General features: G+C 38.6%; 1 protein-coding gene across 2 annotated transcripts; it reads left to right on the forward strand.

Annotated features, from left to right (window-relative positions):
• The first annotated feature begins 256 nt into the window (after positions 1-256).
• pcnx2 (pecanex 2) lies at positions 257-17,257 on the forward strand. Of its 2 annotated transcripts, none has more exons than XM_084390583.1 (34): positions 257-509; positions 1,003-1,202; positions 1,408-1,522; positions 1,665-1,701; positions 2,284-3,351; positions 3,422-3,566; positions 4,433-4,575; positions 4,681-4,759; positions 4,854-4,989; positions 5,173-5,315; positions 5,398-5,551; positions 5,638-5,670; positions 5,756-5,927; positions 6,026-6,136; positions 6,257-6,348; positions 6,514-6,623; positions 6,726-6,828; positions 7,473-7,565; positions 7,720-7,870; positions 7,952-8,093; positions 8,832-9,009; positions 9,231-9,339; positions 9,908-10,037; positions 10,452-10,510; positions 10,752-10,967; positions 11,037-11,290; positions 12,684-12,917; positions 13,140-13,243; positions 13,964-14,108; positions 14,208-14,438; positions 14,548-14,822; positions 14,901-15,061; positions 15,366-15,787; positions 16,948-17,257. In XM_084390583.1, the coding sequence occupies exons 1-34, from the start codon at positions 357-359 to the stop codon at positions 17,083-17,085; spliced, it is 6,036 nt and encodes a 2,011-aa protein (XP_084246709.1). In that variant the 5' UTR covers positions 257-356; the 3' UTR covers positions 17,086-17,257. The 2 variants fall into 2 exon arrangements, with proteins under 2 accessions (XP_084246709.1, XP_084246710.1); XM_084390584.1 differs by having other exon boundaries at positions 16,951-17,257.
• The last annotated feature ends 1,857 nt before the right edge of the window (positions 17,258-19,114 follow it).

The raw sequence follows: 19,114 nt of genomic DNA on the forward strand, positions 1-19,114 counted from the left end.
GCTCTCGTCTTTTGACTGTATCCTCCTCACACACAGGGTGGGGGCGCATGACTCAGTGAGCAGAAGAGCATCGCTATGAATCAGTCCAGTCCTCCCTCCTATCCGCTCATGTGAAGCAGGCGCAGAAGGATGCTGCTGCTGGGAGCCTTTCACCGCACAAAACCAATGCTTTTATGTTGGGAAATTGGGAGACAAGGCGTGGACGATGAAAAAGAAAAGTAAACGGCTTTAAGGAAGGATGTAGAGGCAGCTTCTGTAAATATGTAATCGCGCGTTGGGGCAGCGAGTCCAGGACGGCAGTGGTGTGAATTCGCAGCTTGCAGCATGATATATTTGTAGCGACCATTATTGAAAATATGGGCTCTCAAGTCGTGCAAACGCTACGCCAAGGAGTCTGGGCTTCACTGACCGGTGGATGGTATCATGATCCAGACCAGAATAAATTCAACAATTCATGTCACCTGTATTTATGGATGTTTTTGCTTATGCTTCCATTATCTCTTCATTTGGTGAGTGATACAATGTCGCAGGCCGCCGATAATATTGTGCTTTGCTGATATGAAGCATTGAATGCGTTATACTGTAGCTGAAGAAACCTCACGCGAAATATTTATCTAAATGAATGAAATGTATTTACGGGTTAAATGTTATTGAATATTATATGAATTTAGGTGTTTATGCTCCTCGTAGCTCCTGGAACTGTCGCATTTTTCTTCTGCATAGCTTCCTGTACAGGTGATTCTCTCATGGCAGCCTGTATAGCATTGTTGTGCATTTACAGTAGACGAAAATATCATTAGGCCTATATGAAGTGTTTTTTTTCTAGTGGTCATGAAATTATTATTTTTTATTGTTATTATTATTAATTCAGAAAAGACATCATAATAATGCAAATCCAATCATCTAAAATTATATTTTACAGTTGATTTATCTATCTGTCTGTCAATTTATCTATTGCTCCAGAGATAATGTAATGTAATGCTCTAATATATATTTCCCCAGGCTCTTCCACCCACCACTACTACCCTCAGTATCTACTGCACCTCAGTGACAGTTTTCTTCATTGTCATTAAGATGGTAAATTATCGCCTCCATCTGATGTTCGATCAGGGCGACATTGTAGCCCAGAGTAGTGTGCCTGACATCAGCAAAGGTGTAGACAAGAAAAGCAACGCATCTGATTCCGGTCTTCCATCCCTAAGGTAAGATCCAAAATCAGTTGTGCCATATATTGATTTCAATATCGGTTTGCAATATTATTTCCCCAAATTATGTCAGAGGCTATGTTTTGCCTAATTAAACAAAACATATGCTTCTTGTTCTCAAAGCTCACAAACCCTACTGCCAAAAGTGTTTTTAATATTTGTCTTGTAACCAGGCTAAAGTCTGAATTGTTTTAATCCAAAGGAAGAGCAGCACAGTTCCTGACAGTGTTGCCACATCAGTACTGACCAAAAACAGACCAAGTCCAGTAATACAGGTCACAGTGAAACAGACTGAAACAGACCCTGGACTGATTGGAGTGAGTAATACTTTCAAGATTTTATGTACTATAATTATTTATACTTGTAATTAGTGTAACATCTTGAATGCAGATCTTGCACAAATCTAGCTGTGAATAATAATATAATTTTTTGGTTAACCTGCTTTTCAAAACTGTGAAGGAGTGTCCAAAATCTGAGGAGCTGAAAAACATAGAGGGTATGTACCAGCTTTAATTATAGCACTGGCCTGGTTTCACTGCAGTGGAAGAGATCCTCACAAATCTGGGAACATGCTGTGCAGATACACTACTGTAAGTTTCAGTCACAGAGCCTAGCATATGAACTGAGGAATAACTTGACTACTCTCTATCTTGCCTCAGTCACACGTCACACCGAGTGTGACGTCCTGCCAGGACCTCTCAAAAAAAGCTGTCAGACAGCTTTGCATAAACACAGCTTTACACTTACATTGTGAGGGTCTCTGACTGCATCTAAAAAACCAGACATTTCAGAATATTTTATTGAATTTCAATTTTTTATTTCATATAATTTAATAAAATACATTTAAAAAAAATGATGTAGCCTAATGTTGGTCAGCCCTGGAAAAAAAATGTGTATCATTACACCCTTAATTACTATCTAATCAAATGTCAAGGAAGAAAAAATCGGTGTATCATGGTTTTTGACATAAACCAACAGGATTCAGCATCTAGTAGCTAATTCATTTCAAATCTATCATAAACCATATGTCCATCTGACATGTTAAATATGCTGTTTGTATACTGACTGACATTTGCAGGTCAGAGTGATGCTGTCTGTAATGAACGGTCTTGGCCAGACGTGGAGGAGAGACTCACCCCTGAGGATGTGTTCAGTCCCAACACTGACCAGTCTGCCCCACTCCTGCAGGGAGAGCAGATTCCTTCATCCCACAGAGACAAAGCTGACAATGATCTTCCGCCTTCCCCTGTGAATGAAGCGGACGGTTTAGAGGAGAAAGTCAAACCCCCCACTGACCCCAACAACAATAATACCTCTCTAGAAATCACACGAGATGCCGACGATGGAGGAAGACCTGAGGAGAACTATTGCTCGGACGAAATTGCTGTGGTGCTGGTTGACAACTCGATTCCCTTGTCCCACTTGGACGAGAGTGATACGGTGAAGATCATTATCACAATGAGCTGTGACCCACAGACAGCAGCTGAGCTGGAGGAGTCTGTTAAACTGAGCATCTTAGAGTCAGCTCAGTCCCACCAGGGAGAATCCGACTGTCCTGTCAAAATTCCTGTCATCACCTTTGATTCGCCTCACGAACTGGAGGAACCCTCTGCGGATGATGAGAAAGAAGATACGCCGGTTCCAGAAGACAACTCGCTTCAGGAGAAGTCCGAGCATCAAGACAGTCTTCTTGCCAAAGAGCCAATCAGTTCTGACTCTGCTCAGGAATGCAAAGAAATAGAGAGCAATGAGCATGAGATACCCAACCTGAGCCCCCAACTGACCAATAACAGCTCTTCAGGCATTGATGTCAACTCCCATCCTGATGAAAACGACCCTCCTGAGCTTAAACTGGATGCTGATGGATTCTTGCAAATTCCATCAGCATATAAGAGATGTACTCAGAGTGGAAGAACGCATGCTAGGGGACTCAGTATCGACAGTGGACGAGATGCTGTCCTCATTAGCCATAGAGCTAAAGATAAGCTCAGTACAATGACCTCCTCTAAATCTGACCTAGAAGCCAAAGAGGGACAGATACCCAATGAGTCCAACTTTGTTGAGTTTGTGTCTTTGCTGGAGTCTATCAACAACACCAGATTTGGGGGTGGAAATGAGGCTGAGGAGGAGAAGGAAGAGAGAAATGGTGAGTGTTGATTAATGCATGAGACTGCGTTGAATATCTTTGCTCAGATTAATGGTCTAACTCCTTTCAGAGCAAAGCATGACAGCGGAGAATAACTCTGACGTGTCAGAATCCACAGGACAACAACAGGAGCGTCCAAATCCCCCAAACAGTCTGGCTACAGATACAATGAAAACTATCCCAGGGACTCTCATTCCTATTGTCTCTCCAGAAAGGTGGGTAAACTATAAATCTGAACATAAGCATGATATTTAAATATATAGACAACAGATTAAAATAATAATAATAATGATTATATATATATATATAATACACAAACACAAACAGACAATACCGTTCAAAAGTTGTGATCAATAATTTTTTTAAAAGAAATGTATGTTTTTATTTAGCAAGGATGCATTAAAGTATGGAGACCCTAAAGGGATATGTTGATGGGAAAAAAATTAAGATGGGAGGAAAAATTAGACGCTTTTGTGTTGTCTCGTAAAAAACTATGAATTCACTCGCAAAACTTTTTGTTATGGAAACAATATGAGTTGGGAGGAAAAACTGTTTTTGCAAATGAACGTTTCTTGGGGGAACATAATACTTTTGCAGCATTTCTCAGGGAACGCTACACTTCCGCTAGAGAATGCAACATTTTTTAGATATAATAAGCATAAAATATAAAAAGCAATAAAATATAACTAAAATATTAAGCAGCACAACTGGTTTTAGCATTGATGATAATGAGAAATGTTTCTGAGAAATGAAATCTGAAGGATCATGTGACACTGAAGAATGGAGTTATGGTTTATGACATTTCAGCTTTGCCATCACAGGAATAAATCACATTTGAAAATATATTGAAATCAATGATCAAATAAATGCAGCCTTGAAGAGCATAAGAGACTTATCAAAAACATAAAATCTTACAGACACCAAACCTTTGAATGGTAGTTTGTGTGTACCCTCATGCAAATTAAGAGTTATTAATACAGACTCGCTAAACTACAAACATACCAAACTGAATTCCAGGGATGTTCCACTCCATCTGGAAAAAGTACACATTTTAGGGTACATTTTCTCCTTGTCTTCACAGTCCGCAGACAGATAAGGAGAGGGACCCTGATTATGATTCTCTGCCCTCACAAACGTCCCAGTCAGAGAGCTCTATGCTTCAGGTCATCTGCAGACCAGAGACTACATCCAAAGAGGAGGTTTACACTTTTCACACTGTTCACAGTGAGTACAGTGGACAGAAATGACCGTGCAATGTCATATACAGTATATATAGGAGGACTAGTAGAGGAGCATTTGTGATGCTTTTAACATGTACAATATATACAGGAGAGAGACCTCGGAAACTGTACAATGAAAGAGCTCTAAACTTACCTCTTGGTGCCGAGCTCATCACCGGCAACATATGGTACTGCATCCTATTTCTCTTTTACAATCACAAAATTAAGTGAAAAAATAAAAACAGTTGTTATAGATTTATAATGTTACCATCTCTTCATTAGTGATCTCCTCTCCACGTCCTCTAACTCTGAGTGCCAGGACGGGTTGGTGGGAGGACCCTCTGAATGCCCATTCCAGCGACGCATCCTTCCAACTCGCCGACTCCGGCCCAGGAGAACCCATCCGGAAATCTTCCAGGTGTGGAATCCCTCTTTCCACATATTAAGCTTGCTCTCACACAACAGAACAAACAAAACACATAGAAAACATGGTTGGTTGGTTTTGGTTAAAATACTGTATCTTAGAGGATAGTTCGCCCATAAATGAAATTCAGTCATCATTTACTCACCATTTGAGGGCTTGAATATTTCTCACGCACAGGAGGAAGACTCCTTAGATGAATCATCCGAGACATCAACACAAGAGAAACCCTCAAGAAAGCTGTACTACAAATTAAAGGTTTTTCCTGGGAAATGGGTGAACATATTGTATGATCGGCTAACCTTGCTGGCATTATTTGACAGGTGAGTGTGACAATGAAAGTTTTAGACATTGCAGTGCTATTCAAGTACCATAAGCACAGAAAGATGCTAACTGTTTTTGCAGGAACAAGGATATGACTGAGAACATGGTGGCTGTATTCTTAGCCGTCTTAGTGGCTTTTCTGGGGTTTGTGCTTCTGAACGAGGGCTGCTTCAAAGACATCTGGGTCTTTCAGTTCTGCCTGGTCATTGCTAGCTGTCAGTATTCCTTACTGAAGGTACCGCATTCCTCATTTTATAGCCTGTCTTTGCTGAAAATGAATCTACTGCTAGACTGCCTGCTAAAGCATCTTGTGTTTTATAGAGTGTTCAGCCAGATGCAGCTTCACCTACTCATGTGAGTTTACTACAGAAGCATTCAAGAAAATGTCATGTCGTTAATGCGTTTAACAGGATGAAAAAAGCTGTCTTTTTTTTTACAGGGCCATAATCAAATTGTCATCTACAGCCGTGCTGCATATTTCTGTATGTTCTGTGGCCTTATTTGGATTTTGGAGATAGTGTTGAGAAGACCAGACCTCCCTGTGTCCACCATCTACGGCATCACAATAGTAACGTCAGACGCCCTTCAGTACGTGCAAGACATTTTAGTCGGTATGTTGTAAGTTGAAAAGTATGTTTAAAACATTACAAATGGAAATTGTTGCAGAGTAATTTTTAATTTGATGGATATGTTGATCTGATCCTTTCAGGGTTTACGTACTGCTTTCCGGTAACGTTTCTTCTGGGCCTTTTTCCGCAAATCAACACCTTTTTTATATACTTTTTAGAACAAATCGACATGCACTTTTTTGGAGGTACAGGTCCGTATTCATGATATATCATTTTTTAACTGTTTTTTTTTTCCTCCTCAAAATGCAGACAATTATAAATGATTAAAGGTCAATTGGAGGAAACTCGTGTTTCTCTTTTTTTCTGCTTAGCTGCAACTGGACTCCCATCTGCAGTGTACTGTATAGTACGGAGTCTTATAGCGCTGGCTTTACTCTACGGATTCTGTCTTGGAGCTTTGAAGGTATGATCTGTTGGGAATGGGAAATGTATTTTTAATGACAACATGCATTTAATCTACTTAAACTCCAAAAAATTTGTAGATCATCAGTAAAATATATACTTTATTTTTTGAATGCAATACGAGATAGATTATAAGTTTGTGATGGCATTGGCATCTTCTGTGTAGGAGCCTTGGGATGAACAGCATATTCCAGCACTTTTCTCTGGTTTCTGTGCCCTGCTAGTGGTCCTGTCCTATCATCTCAGTCGACAAAGCAGTGACCCATCTGTGTTATTGTAAGAACATTGTGCACTTTCCACTGATCATTTGGTTTAGAACATTTTGAACTTCTGCCATAGTTTGGACTAAAAAATATATTTGTTTGTCTTTGATCTTAGCTCATTGATAAAGTCCAAGCTGATGCCATCACTTGGACATGGTGAAGAGGAGGAGGATGAGGAGAGCATAGACCCTCTTCCTGAGAAACTCAAAGGCTCAGTGGTGGGTGCCTTTGATTTATTTAGTGAATATTCCAAAACGTTTTCATTTCACTTAGGCATTAGAGAAGAATAATCAGATGTACACTACCATTCAAAAGTTTGCAAGCCGGTAAGATTTTTAAATGCTTTTTAAAGAGATCCTTATGTCTCTCATTTATCTAATTAAAAATACAGTAAAATTGTGAAATATTATTACAATTTAAAATAATGTATTCTGTTTTAATATATTTAAAAATGTCATTTATTCCTGTGATGGCAAAGCTGAATTTTCAGCATCATTAGTCCAGTCTTCAGTGTCACACAATGCTGATTTGCTGCTCAAGAAATATGTTTTATTATTATCCTTTATTATGCTCTGCTTAATATTTTTGTAGAAACCGTGATCAAAAAAATTTGTTCAGGATTTTTTGATGAATAAAAAGTTCAAAAGAACAGTATTTATTGTGAAATAGAAATCTTTTGAAACATTATACATGTCTTTACTGTAATTTTTTATCAATTGAATGCATCCTTGCTGAAAAGTATTCATTTCTTCAAAAAATTATAAAATTTTACTGACTCTCACAAACTTTTCAACAGTAGTGTAGTATTTGCATCTGAGGATCCATGTATTACTTAAAATACATGTATCATTTTATGTTGCAGAAAGAGATTTTACTGTCAGATCTGGTTATCTGTATTCTCGCCTCAGTTTTGACCTTTGCTATTACTGCCAGCACGGTTTTCCTGTCTCTAAGGGTGAGTTTCTCTTACTTTTAAACTTCTCATACACGTCATCTTAAAAATCATAACCAAATCTAAACTATCATAGAGAGACAGGAGTCAATGATTACATGTTCAATTCAGTTTTCAGCCTACATGTCAATTAACACTTTGTTTTTGTCACATACAGCCATTTGTGTCCATAGTGCTGTATGCATTAGCAGCCACTGTGGGCTTTGTCACCCACTATATCATCCCTCAGTTACGGAAACACCATCCCTGGCTTTGGATCTCTCATCCTGTGCTGAAGAGTAAGGAATACTCACAGTTCGAACCCAGAGGTCAGTTAACTGCACATCTGTGACGTGTCTACTGTCATTGACATTCACATGAATATTAATGTTAGTATACTATCTTTTTAGAGGATGCTCACTTGATGTGGTTCGAGCGTCTCTATGTGGGGCTGTTGACTTTTGAGAAGTATATTGTCTACCCAGCCATTGTCCTCAGTGCACTTACCAACGATGGCTTCGCCCTCAGCCATCGTAAGAAACTAGGAATACAGTAAGTATCCTTCCCCTAATTCTAATTGGCAATTCAATACAGATATTAAAAAATATTGTACATTTTTTACTCTTCAGTCAATCCCATAAATTTTTTTGCGTTTCTGCTCACCAAGACTATATTTATTCCAAAATACAGTAAAAACAGTAAAAGTGTGAAGTATTATTACAATTTAAACAGAATTCCTGTGATGGCCAAAGGCCAAAACTGAATTTTCAGCATCATTCCTCCAGTCTTCAGTGTCACACGATCCTTCAGAAATCATTCTAATATGCTGATTTACTGCTCATGAAACATTTCTTCTTATTGTCAATGTTGAAAACAGTTGTGCATATATATATATATATATATATATATATATATATGATAATACTAAGACATTTTTCTTGAACACCAAATCAGCAAATTGGAATAATTTCTGAAGGATCATGTGACACTGAAGACTGAAGTAATGGCTGCTGAAAATTCATATAAATAAATTCATTTTAAAATAGTTTGTTTAATTGTGTATTAAACACAATAACTGTGTTTTATACACACACACACATACATACACATAGGTATGTAGAAGCAGTATTGGTAGAGTACTTTCCGACAACACATTTTTCTGCTCATTGTGGTGGTTTTAGCAGAAGTTAGCATCAGATCTGTGTCAGAGCCACCTGATTAGTGTTTGCTGTGCTTGGTTGTGTGCTGCCTCTGCACCTGAGTGGCTCAGGTGTCTGTGTCTCGCTCCAGCTGTGATGTCTTGTTGATGACAGTTGCTGGGATGAAGCTTCTTCGTGCCTCCTTCTGCAATCCCAGCTACCAGTTCCTCACGCTCATCTTCACCCTCATCTTCTTTGAGTTTGACTGCAGCAGTGCCTCTGAAACATTCCTGCTCAACTTCTTCCTCATGTCCATCATCTTCAACAAGGTCAGTGCTATATGGGTTGGATGGACATTAGTGCATTGAAACGCTCATCATTCCCTGCCCTTTGTGTTCATTTAGTATTCATTTTCCAAAATGACGTATCAGTATTGTGCCAGACTATCGTCTGAAATAGCTCTCAGCAGACAGTACATTTAGTAACTAGTCCCAAAATAACTGCCTTTGTTGTCTTGCTGTCTTACAACAGCTCTTTGTTTTGTCTACAGCTTTGGGATCTTCTCCACAAGCTGCACTTCATTCTGGTGTATATCGCCCCCTGGCAGATAGCATGGGGTAGTGCATTTCATGCATTTGCACAACCTTTTGCTGTACCTCATATCCTTACAGTCTGTCCAGCCTGAGTGTGTATATTGGTAGTACAAACCTTGTACTATGTTTACTCCCAATTTTAATCTGATCAAGTAAAGGTGCCGTAAGCCAGTTTTCAAACTTGTTTAAGCCACGGACTCCCAAAATATAATGATCCCCTGCGAGGGACCCACTTTCTAAAATACTATAGCACCTATATTATATATTCATATGTTTAAAAAACTAAATTTATGCAATAAAAAAAAAAAAAAAATCGTAAATATTTAAGTTATTAGGCTATTTCTATTACGTTTACACATCTTTTTGTCAACAGAATTAAATATTTTATGAGCAATCTCAGGATTTCGAGCCAGCTCCTAGAAAGCAGACTGAAATGGTAATAATATAAAATTCGGTTAGATGTAATTTCTTTATTTTTTCAGGTGTGATTTCTCAGGACACTTATTAAGAGTGTCAAGTAGCATGAAAATAAATGCCTTACAGCACCTTTAAAGAACTATTGCAATACGGTGAAAGCATCATAGCTTCAAATGCAGTGCAAATATTTCGGTTTTTCCTTGACGGAGCAGCTCAGACTCTGCCATGCTCCTGCTGCAGACGTTAATCACGACGCTCTTCTACACACCACTCAGCCCTTTCCTCGGGAGCGCTATTTTTATCACCTCTTATCCACGGCCTGTGAAGTTCTGGGAGAGGAACTACAAGTAAGTTGTCTGTTTTTTCCACAAGCACATGAAACATGCATGTAGCTTCAGAGTGACGTAATGCGCTGTCAGCCAACTGCATACTTGAGTGCAGGTTTCTGATTTTAAGATTTTTCTGATTTTTATTGATATGAAAACAGCTGTTGATGCAAGACGTGTTTGACATTGTTTCCATTGGGACAAAGTTCCTTTATGGTTGATGGGCTTTATCTGAAGTCCAACAGCCTGTAGTAGCAGAGAGAAAGCCACACAATGTTGAATTATTGATGTAGATTCCAACCACAAATGTGATGACACAGAATGTTTCTGTTGTTGATATTAAACATGAATGGTGGCACAGGCATCAGATTAAATGGGGTTTTTGACATGACTGTGAATATTTCACTTCATGAACATTTGATTTGACATTTTCAGCACCAAACGAATTGACAATTCCAACAGCCGACTGGTGTCTCAGGTTGACAAAGAGACTGGTAAATACTCTTTATCTATTCATGTCTTACCACACACTTAATAAACAGTCGATTTCAGTGCAAAACTGTTTCAAAAATGCATGAAGGTTCAGTTTCACTGTTTTAAACAGAGTTTAAACTTTTTTTTAAGTATGTCAGACATTGTTTTAGGATGCCATGTGTCTACTGTTGCTAGAGACACAATGGTGTCCTCTTACATTTTTAAATAAAAATGTTGAGAGATTATATGCTCACCATGTAGGCTGTGATGACAACAACCTCAACTCAATTTTCTATGAGTACCTGACGCGCTCCTTGCAGCATTCTTTATGTGGAGACCTGATGTTGGGCCGCTGGGGGAATTATTGCGCTGGAGATTGCTTCATCCTGGCTTCTGACTACCTTAATGCACTTGTTCACCTCATTGAGGTCGGCAACGGTCTGGTCACCTTCCAGCTACGAGGCCTGGAGTTCAGGGGTAAGTGGTTTTAATATTACATTGTTGTAAATGTTCCTTCTCCTCACTCTGGCCTTCTCATTTCCTCAGGTACTTACTGTCAGCAGCGGGAGGTGGAGGCCATCACAGAAGGTGTAGAGGAGGATGATTCTTGCTGCTGCTGTGAGCCGGGTCATTTGCCCCATCTGCTGTCCTGCAATGCTGCTTTCAATCTACGTTGGCTGGCCTGGGAGGTGACCACTACTAAGTATCTGCTGGAGGGCTACAGCATTAGCGAAAACAACGCTGCCACCATGCTGCAGGTTTATGACTTGCGCAAGCTGCTCATCACTTACTACCTTAAGGTACCAGCAACACTATTATGTGACCTTTATATTTAGGAAGAAAGAAAAAGTTGTATTAGTTCTATACAGTTCCAGTTCGCATTCCTCTTAACAACTCTGTTTCCTTAATGGTTTAATTAACAGTTATTTTTTGCCAAATGATGATATAGCATTTAAAACAATTCTTGCAAAAGGTGGGTGTTTACATTTTAAATGAGTTTTAGAGGTATGAATGCTATCTAATCATTTATCTTTTTTTATACTACTGACACAACTTTAACTACATGTTGACATATAAACAAAAAGTTCATAAAGAGAAAACTAATCCATATGAATTGATCGTTTTAGTCCAAAGTTTCTGAAGAGAGACGCGATCGCTTTATATTTTGAACGGATTGAATTTAGGCTTTTATTCACAAACAAACATTAATTTACTCACACATCAGCTGTGGTAAACCAACGGAAGCTCAAGCATGTTCGCTTGACGTGCGAGAACCAATGAGGTTCATTTTCATGTCACGCAGCACATTTGAGCTTCCACAAGAACCATTGAGATTTGTTCTCTCACGTTAAGCAGGTTAGATTGTGCTTCTGTTTATGTTCGCTGATCAATGTTTATGTGATTATTATACTCTGTGGAATACTTGATTCTGATTGGTCAATCGTGCCATCCAACGGTATGTTATTCCACAATAATAACCGCTGAAAACAGATAACGCAGGCTCATCCGGGTTCAGCGCTATACACTTGCTAGGAACGGTTTTTCTTTGTGGAAGTTTTGCATTTGGTGAGCTAATAAAATATTAAAACTCAGTCAAATCAATATTTTGTGTAGTTATTTAAAGCTACACTGAAGGATTTTCTCCCATCTAGCGGTGAAATTGTATATGACTACCAACTGAATATTAGGTTTATGAGGTCGTTTTAACTCCTACGGTGGCCGTATGTATTCTAAATGGCAGATTCTACGCTTTCGAGAATACTAGGTAGAAGTAATTACGCATTAATGAGCACATATAATTTTGAAAGAACAAAGTGTTTTTTGCCAAGAATCAACTTAAAAAATTACACTATGTAAGCTAAATTACTAAATTACACTAAATTACTAGCTTTAACTATGTCATCCAGTATCGTGGACTCGCTCTCTCTTGTTTCATACAAACGCAAACACTGTGTTTATTCTGAGATAACAACCGGCTGGATGTTCATTATCCCTTACATAAAGGACTAAATTCAATCTGTTCATCATATGAAGCGATCGAGTCTCTTCTGTCTACTTAAATTTCATATTCTACATTTCCTCAAAGAATGAAATAGCTGCAATGTTCTTGATTTACTGCGGTAGGTTTATTTTTTGATAAAGTGACATTAACGACACTCACATCTCTGTATTTTCAATTATTTCTATTTTTAGAGCATCATCTACTACCTGGTGATCAACCCCAAGCTGCAGATATGGATTAAAGACCAGTCCACGCAGGAAGTCCTTCAGTCTTACACTAAATGGCATCACATTGAGAAGGATCCGGCTGTGTTCAGCATGAAGATTGATGAAGACTATGTCCACTGTCTGCAGGGGGTCACCAGAGCCAGCTACTGTAACGTCTACCTGGAGTGGATTCAATACTGTGCCAACAAGCTGGAGGAGGTGAGGAGACACAAATGGCATTCATTAGAGTGAGTGAAAGCTGATGCACTAAAGGACGTCTTTGAGAGTGCAATAAAAAACAGTGTATGGCTGATTTTAAAATGGTGCATAAACTTCGGACATACCTTTGGTAGGACAGTTGAACTCTTCTTTGCATTTCCACAATGTTAAGGTGATCTAAACTTGCATCTTATTCCTAAAGTTTAGTTTTTTCGTTCTCAGCCAGTGGACAGCGATGAAGATTCTCCCTTGGTTACTCTGTGTTTCGCTCTATCTGTGGTTGGACGGAGATCCCTCAGCACAGCAGCACATAACAGATCCAACAGGTACACTTCCAACATTAGCGATGTGCACTTAAATACTCGAAAGATAATAGTTTGTTTGATGGATGCCAATCAGAATCAAGAATACCAAATAAAATGTGTACCGCCATGCCATAATAAGGGCTGGTTCACACAGAATGCTGTTTTGCTTTGAAAAACGCAAGACGTGGGCAAGTGGAATGGGGGAAAAATGTAAGGTTTTGAGACAGTTTGAGCTTATTTTAACTTGAGCGCCACGTTTTTGTCCGTCTAGCGCGTTTACTTAGAAAAACAATGGTAATGTAGTGCAGTGGAATGGAATGGAAAAACATTCTCTGTGAGAGATTTTACATTTTAAAGTCGGCATGAAATGGAAGTTGCGATAGTCTTTTCTTCCCTATTGTGATGTATATCCGACTGAAACGTCTTTTCAAACAAAAAAAATGTAGGACGGGCATTTTTTTCTATCTGGGAATTGAGAGAATTGTGGTTTGCTATTGCTGTGATCTCATGTGAGTGACGGGTTGTACCGCCCTCACGCCTGTAAACATGTCATCAGAGAAGAGAAGAGATGTCTCTGCATGAGGGAGGGGAAGTTATATTAATGAAAGATTATGAAGGCACATGGATTTTAAATAATAATGATTTGCACGGATAAATCATTTATAATAAATACTGCAATATTCATAAAAAAAACAAATTGTCAATTTTGATTCATGGTGACTTTAATGGTTTCCTCCACAGTCTGGAATCATTCCTCTATGGCTTCAACACGCTGTTCAAAGGTGACTTCCGCATTGCCGCTAAGGATGAATGGGTCTTTGCTGACATGGACCTGCTGCAGACGGTTGTGGCCCCAGCCGTGAGAATGAGTCTGAAACTCCACCAGGTGAAATGACTGGACAATGTTTGGATATTGCACAACCTGACGAACTATTCACAGCCTATTTGCCTTTTGGTATAATTTCAATAATTTCACGTTATACAGGACCACTTCACGAGCCTGGAGGAGACCGAGGAGCCTGCCGTGCTTTACGAGGCCATAACCAACTACAGAACCAGTCTAGTGATCTGTCATGAGAGCGACCCCGCCTGGCGAAGAGCAGTACTGTCCAGCCAAGACACACTTCTCACGCTTCGACACATGGTGGATGAAGGCGCAGATGAGTATAAGATCATCATGCTCTACAAACGACATCTCAGCTTCAAAGTTATAAAGGCAAGAGAGCAAAAACGATTGTTTTTTTTTTAGTTTGTAGTGTAATTTGTTCGTTTATTATGTTTTAAGACTGATTGTTATTCATTTATCTCGTCATCTTTCCATTCAGATGAATAAAGAATGTGTGCGAGGGCTGTGGGCAGGTCAGCAGCAAGAGCTCGTTTTCCTCCGGAACCGCAATCCTGAACGCGGAAGCATCCAGAACTCAAAGCAGGCTCTGCGAAACATGATCAACTCCTCCTGTGACCAGCCTCTGGGTTACCCCATGTTTGTGTCCCCACTCACCACCTCCTATATGGGAACTCACAAGCAGATCAGGAACATATGGGGCGGCCCTCTCAGTCTGGACAGCATTCGCACCTGGCTGCTCTCCAGGTTGTTTCGGTATGTTTAAGGCATTAACAGGCTCTTTTTCTGTTTCTTCTCTATAATTTTTTTAAGAACCTTTCTTGCATTTTCTAGGGTGAGGAAAGATAACCTTACCAGCTGTAACAGTGGCATGAACATGGAGGATGTGGATTGTGCTGGTTCCTCCTTAAGTCAAAATCATAACTCCGCCACATCCCAGAGCCTAAGCCTATATCACGGCCGTCCTCGCAGCTCCCAGTCTAGAAACCACGGAGGTCAGAACAAACCATGGACACTATACATTTCTGTACAATTTGTTGCCCTAAAGCCTAGAAGAACATTTTTATGAAAGTCATTTGAAGTCATTAAAAATATGAATGAAATAAAAACTAAACTTAAATTAAAAACCAATTTGGTTTACTTTTACCTAAATTGAAAACCATACAAAATTTAAAATGGATAATTACCTTCCAGTTCAGCAAAAAATGAATTTTATCATCTTGAAATGAACGTTTCCCATAAGAGAATCAGAAAAATGTACATTGTTCTGTCTGCGCTGACAGTCTCCTTTCCCTGCAGCTCACCGGGAGTATCGCAGTCGCTCAGTGCAACCTCATGGCCAGCGGCCCCCCGTCACCAGCCGATCGGGCCCCATCCTAGACAGCCAGCACGGCTCGGGCTCTGGAGGCCCCGGACTGGTGCAGCGCCTGTCCAACAGCCAGCTGTCCTTCAACACTTCCTCCATTGCCTCCGTCTTTTCCCAGGTGCCTCGTTTGTCCACAACAGGGCCTCTGGCTTCAGCTACGGGTCACCATCGCTCCAGTCAGGTGTCTTCCTCCAGCTCCACGCTGAGCCTGCTGTTCGGCAAGCGCAGCTTCTCCAGCGGCTTGGTCATCTCGGGCCTCTCTGTAGCTGAGGGGGGAAACACCAGCGATACGCAGTCCTCAAGCTCCGTCAACATCGCCCTGGGACCGTCCTGTCGCTCCAGTCGCGCAACACAGGTGAGGGGACGTCTTTTCAGATGTTTTTACACTGATATATGGAACATTTGGTTTTTAAAGCATTTTCAAGAAACAAAAGCTTGCCAGAATAGACCACTATTAGCCTTCAGATGATATAAAGCAGATTTTGTCCGTTTTCACCACATGCTAATTCCCTATTTTTGTCATTAATCTACACTTACAAAGCAGAGGCTCATAACTTTTAAACATTTAAAATGTATTTATAACGTAGAATAAAGCTTCAGAAGAATATTTTAGCTTCAGAAAAAATACATAAATTCTTTGTTCTGTTTGATAATATTAATTTGCAGTGTTGTTTAATTTCTTTGCCTTAATTAACTCTGAAAATGGTTGGTTAATTCAGAAAATGTATTGAACTTTAAATATTTCATATGCAATTTATATATCCATTCATTCACTTTGGTGGCTTAATTTGTTATTATACGCTACCATTCAAAAGTTTGGGGTCATTAAGAGTTTTTTTTTAAAGAAATGAATACCTTTATTCAGCAAGGAAGCATTAAATTGTCAAAAGTACAGTATTTGACAGTACAGACATTTATAATGTTACAAAAGATTTTAAAATCAGTGTGCAAATGCTGCTCTTTTGAACTTTCCATTCATCACAGAATGAAAAAATAATAAAAAACTTATAATACTAATAAATTATTCTTGAGCACCAAATCAGCATATTAAAATGATTTCTGAAGGATCATGTGATAGTAATAATGCTGAAGTTTGAGCTTTGTCTTCACATAAGTTAATTACATTTAAACTATAATAAAATAGAAAAGTTTTTGTAAATTGTAACAATATTTAAAAATCTTACCAACTTTTGAACGGTAAAGTTCTAGATAAATCTTTCATGGTAAAGTTTCCACACTGGTAAAGGTTAGACGTGCTGTTGAGAAAAGTGTTTTCTTTAGTAGGTTTTCACAGCTTTTATTTAAATAATGCATTTTGTTGTGTTAATTCTGGACCCAGAATGCACCTAATCATCCTAAAATGATTTATTTTGTATTTTTGTTCCATTCTGTATCTTTGTATTATAAATAAGCTTCCCAATGATTTTGAGTCTTACAGATTTGGAATCTATCATCAAGTTACTGCTGAAATTTTTACAAACCAAACTGCATTTTTAGCTTGTCCTTTCTTTTCAGCAGTGGACATCAGAGGCGTACGAGAGCATAGATGCCACCTCCACCATTGCCACAGAACCCAAGGTCCACAGCACAGACAAGAGCCAAGACGACTCGACTTCAGCCTTCCACGACGCTCCGGAGCAGAAGACCATATGAGACCACAATCACCTAATGCCTCAGCCCAGCATGATCTCCTGAGCTCAAGTAATGTACATTACAGACGTCTTTTTGTAAAACAAAACATCTGCCATGTGTAGAAAATGCAAGTATCCTATTTAAGGGAAAAGAACCGCTCTTCCAAAAAAAATGATATAATAATAATAAAGAATACAGGCAAAAAAAAAAAGAAGTGTTTGAGAGTGAACAGAAGCTTGTTACTCTCCATCTATGAGATTAAACAATGGAATTTGATGACTAGAAGAATTTATGTTTGCGCCTTGAGTGCACGCACTTCATGAACACCATCACTCACAAGCGGTGATTATTTTTATAGTCGTTCAAGTATAAGTAATGTAAGATCACATGACTAAAGAAGGTGTCGGGAATGATTGCATAGTAGATTTCTTGCACACTGCTGTTTTGAAATGTGTTGTGATCCAGATGTGTCATTGTTTTATATTAACATAAAAGCACTACAAGGATTCTGAACTGGTTACTGATGCATTAAAAGCAGTGACAAGAAAATGTCATTTCTGTAAATCTACTAAAAACAACTAAAAGTTGCCATATTCACTCTTTGGCACATATTGCGTATACACCTTTTTCCTCCAATATTTTACCATTACTAAGATGATTAATTGGCCCTTGGAAAATTGTTGTAAACTGATCTTTACATCCCTGAGTATGGCAAGCACAATCTAAGAGATAAAGAGTGTGTACTTTTCCTCCAAGAACTAAAATGAGTTTCATGGAGTAGTTGCCAAAAGCAAAATGTTGTGCGTTTCTTTTTTACTATGGGAAATGTGGGGCTTTCAGTTAATTTATTATGTGACATGGGGGTCTGTATGATGTGTTGTAATATCAAATATTTCATGGTAAGTCTAGAACTATATTTGCATATTATAATGCTCCCAGAAAAAGGGAGACCCTAAAAACCCACTCCATAACACAACTTGAATAATTAAAACAAGTTAAAAAAGAATCTGAATTTTGTCCTTATTCATTTTTCTATATGTGTACAGTACCAGTCAAAAGGTGCACCATTACATCTGACAAATGTTTCTCATCCTTTTTGATAAAATCAAATCTTTTTAGGCACAATTTATATTTGTTTACAAAATTTAAGCTATGTATGAATTTCACGAATGTGTTTCTCATAATCCTTTTCTGTCTAAAATGTTATGCTTAAATGATTTTGTCGAGAAATATAAATAGTCTCTACTGTACAGTATGTATGAATTTCTTTACAAAAGTACAATTTTGTTTTAATTGATGAGGATTAATTATCAATCTTCCATTTGTGTTATTTCATAGTTTTGATGACTTATATAAAATAATAAACGAGTAGGCGTCTCCAAGCTTTTGACCGGCACTGTCTAATTATCACTAATTTAGCAGAATTTGAAAACATTGTACTGATTCTCCAAGCAACATTACTGGAAACAGACCTGCAGTTAGAGTCTAAAACATGTACAGCTTTCGAAACAACCATTCAATGTCACTTTGTGTTCAAAATGCCAACTATAAAATATACTGTGTAGAATATAGCTAGCATTTTGAGCACCTATTTATGAGACAACACGCGTCAATTCCTTTTCCAAATTCCAAATTCCTTTATGGAACATGCTACTATATCATGGAGTTCACAGAAAAAGACCCATGACTTTTTGAGGAATTTGTGTCTGGACAGTTTGTATTCATAAATCTTAAAGTATTTGAATAATTTTGGCACATGTTAAGCAATCATTACAGAAAACACGAGAATGCCAGTACTTTCATTGACTCCAGAGCTTATGATATTGTTGTCTGGGGAGTAAAGACAAAAATAGTTTAACGTTGCAACCAGAAAACAAAAATGAATTTAAGCGAAGAGCCTGATGTGGAGATCTTCCAAAAGAAACCATCAGAGCTCATGAGAATCCTCCGAGGAGAATGTGATAAGACTTAAGAACAGTTCTCATGCGTGCGAGGCTGAAAAAGTCGATTACTTTGTGTCATTACTGTGACCTATGAGTTAAACCACTAT

This window comes from Rutilus rutilus, assembly GCF_951802725.1.
Source record: "Rutilus rutilus genome assembly, chromosome: 20".
Classification (NCBI taxonomy): Eukaryota; Metazoa; Chordata; class Actinopteri; order Cypriniformes; family Leuciscidae; genus Rutilus; species Rutilus rutilus.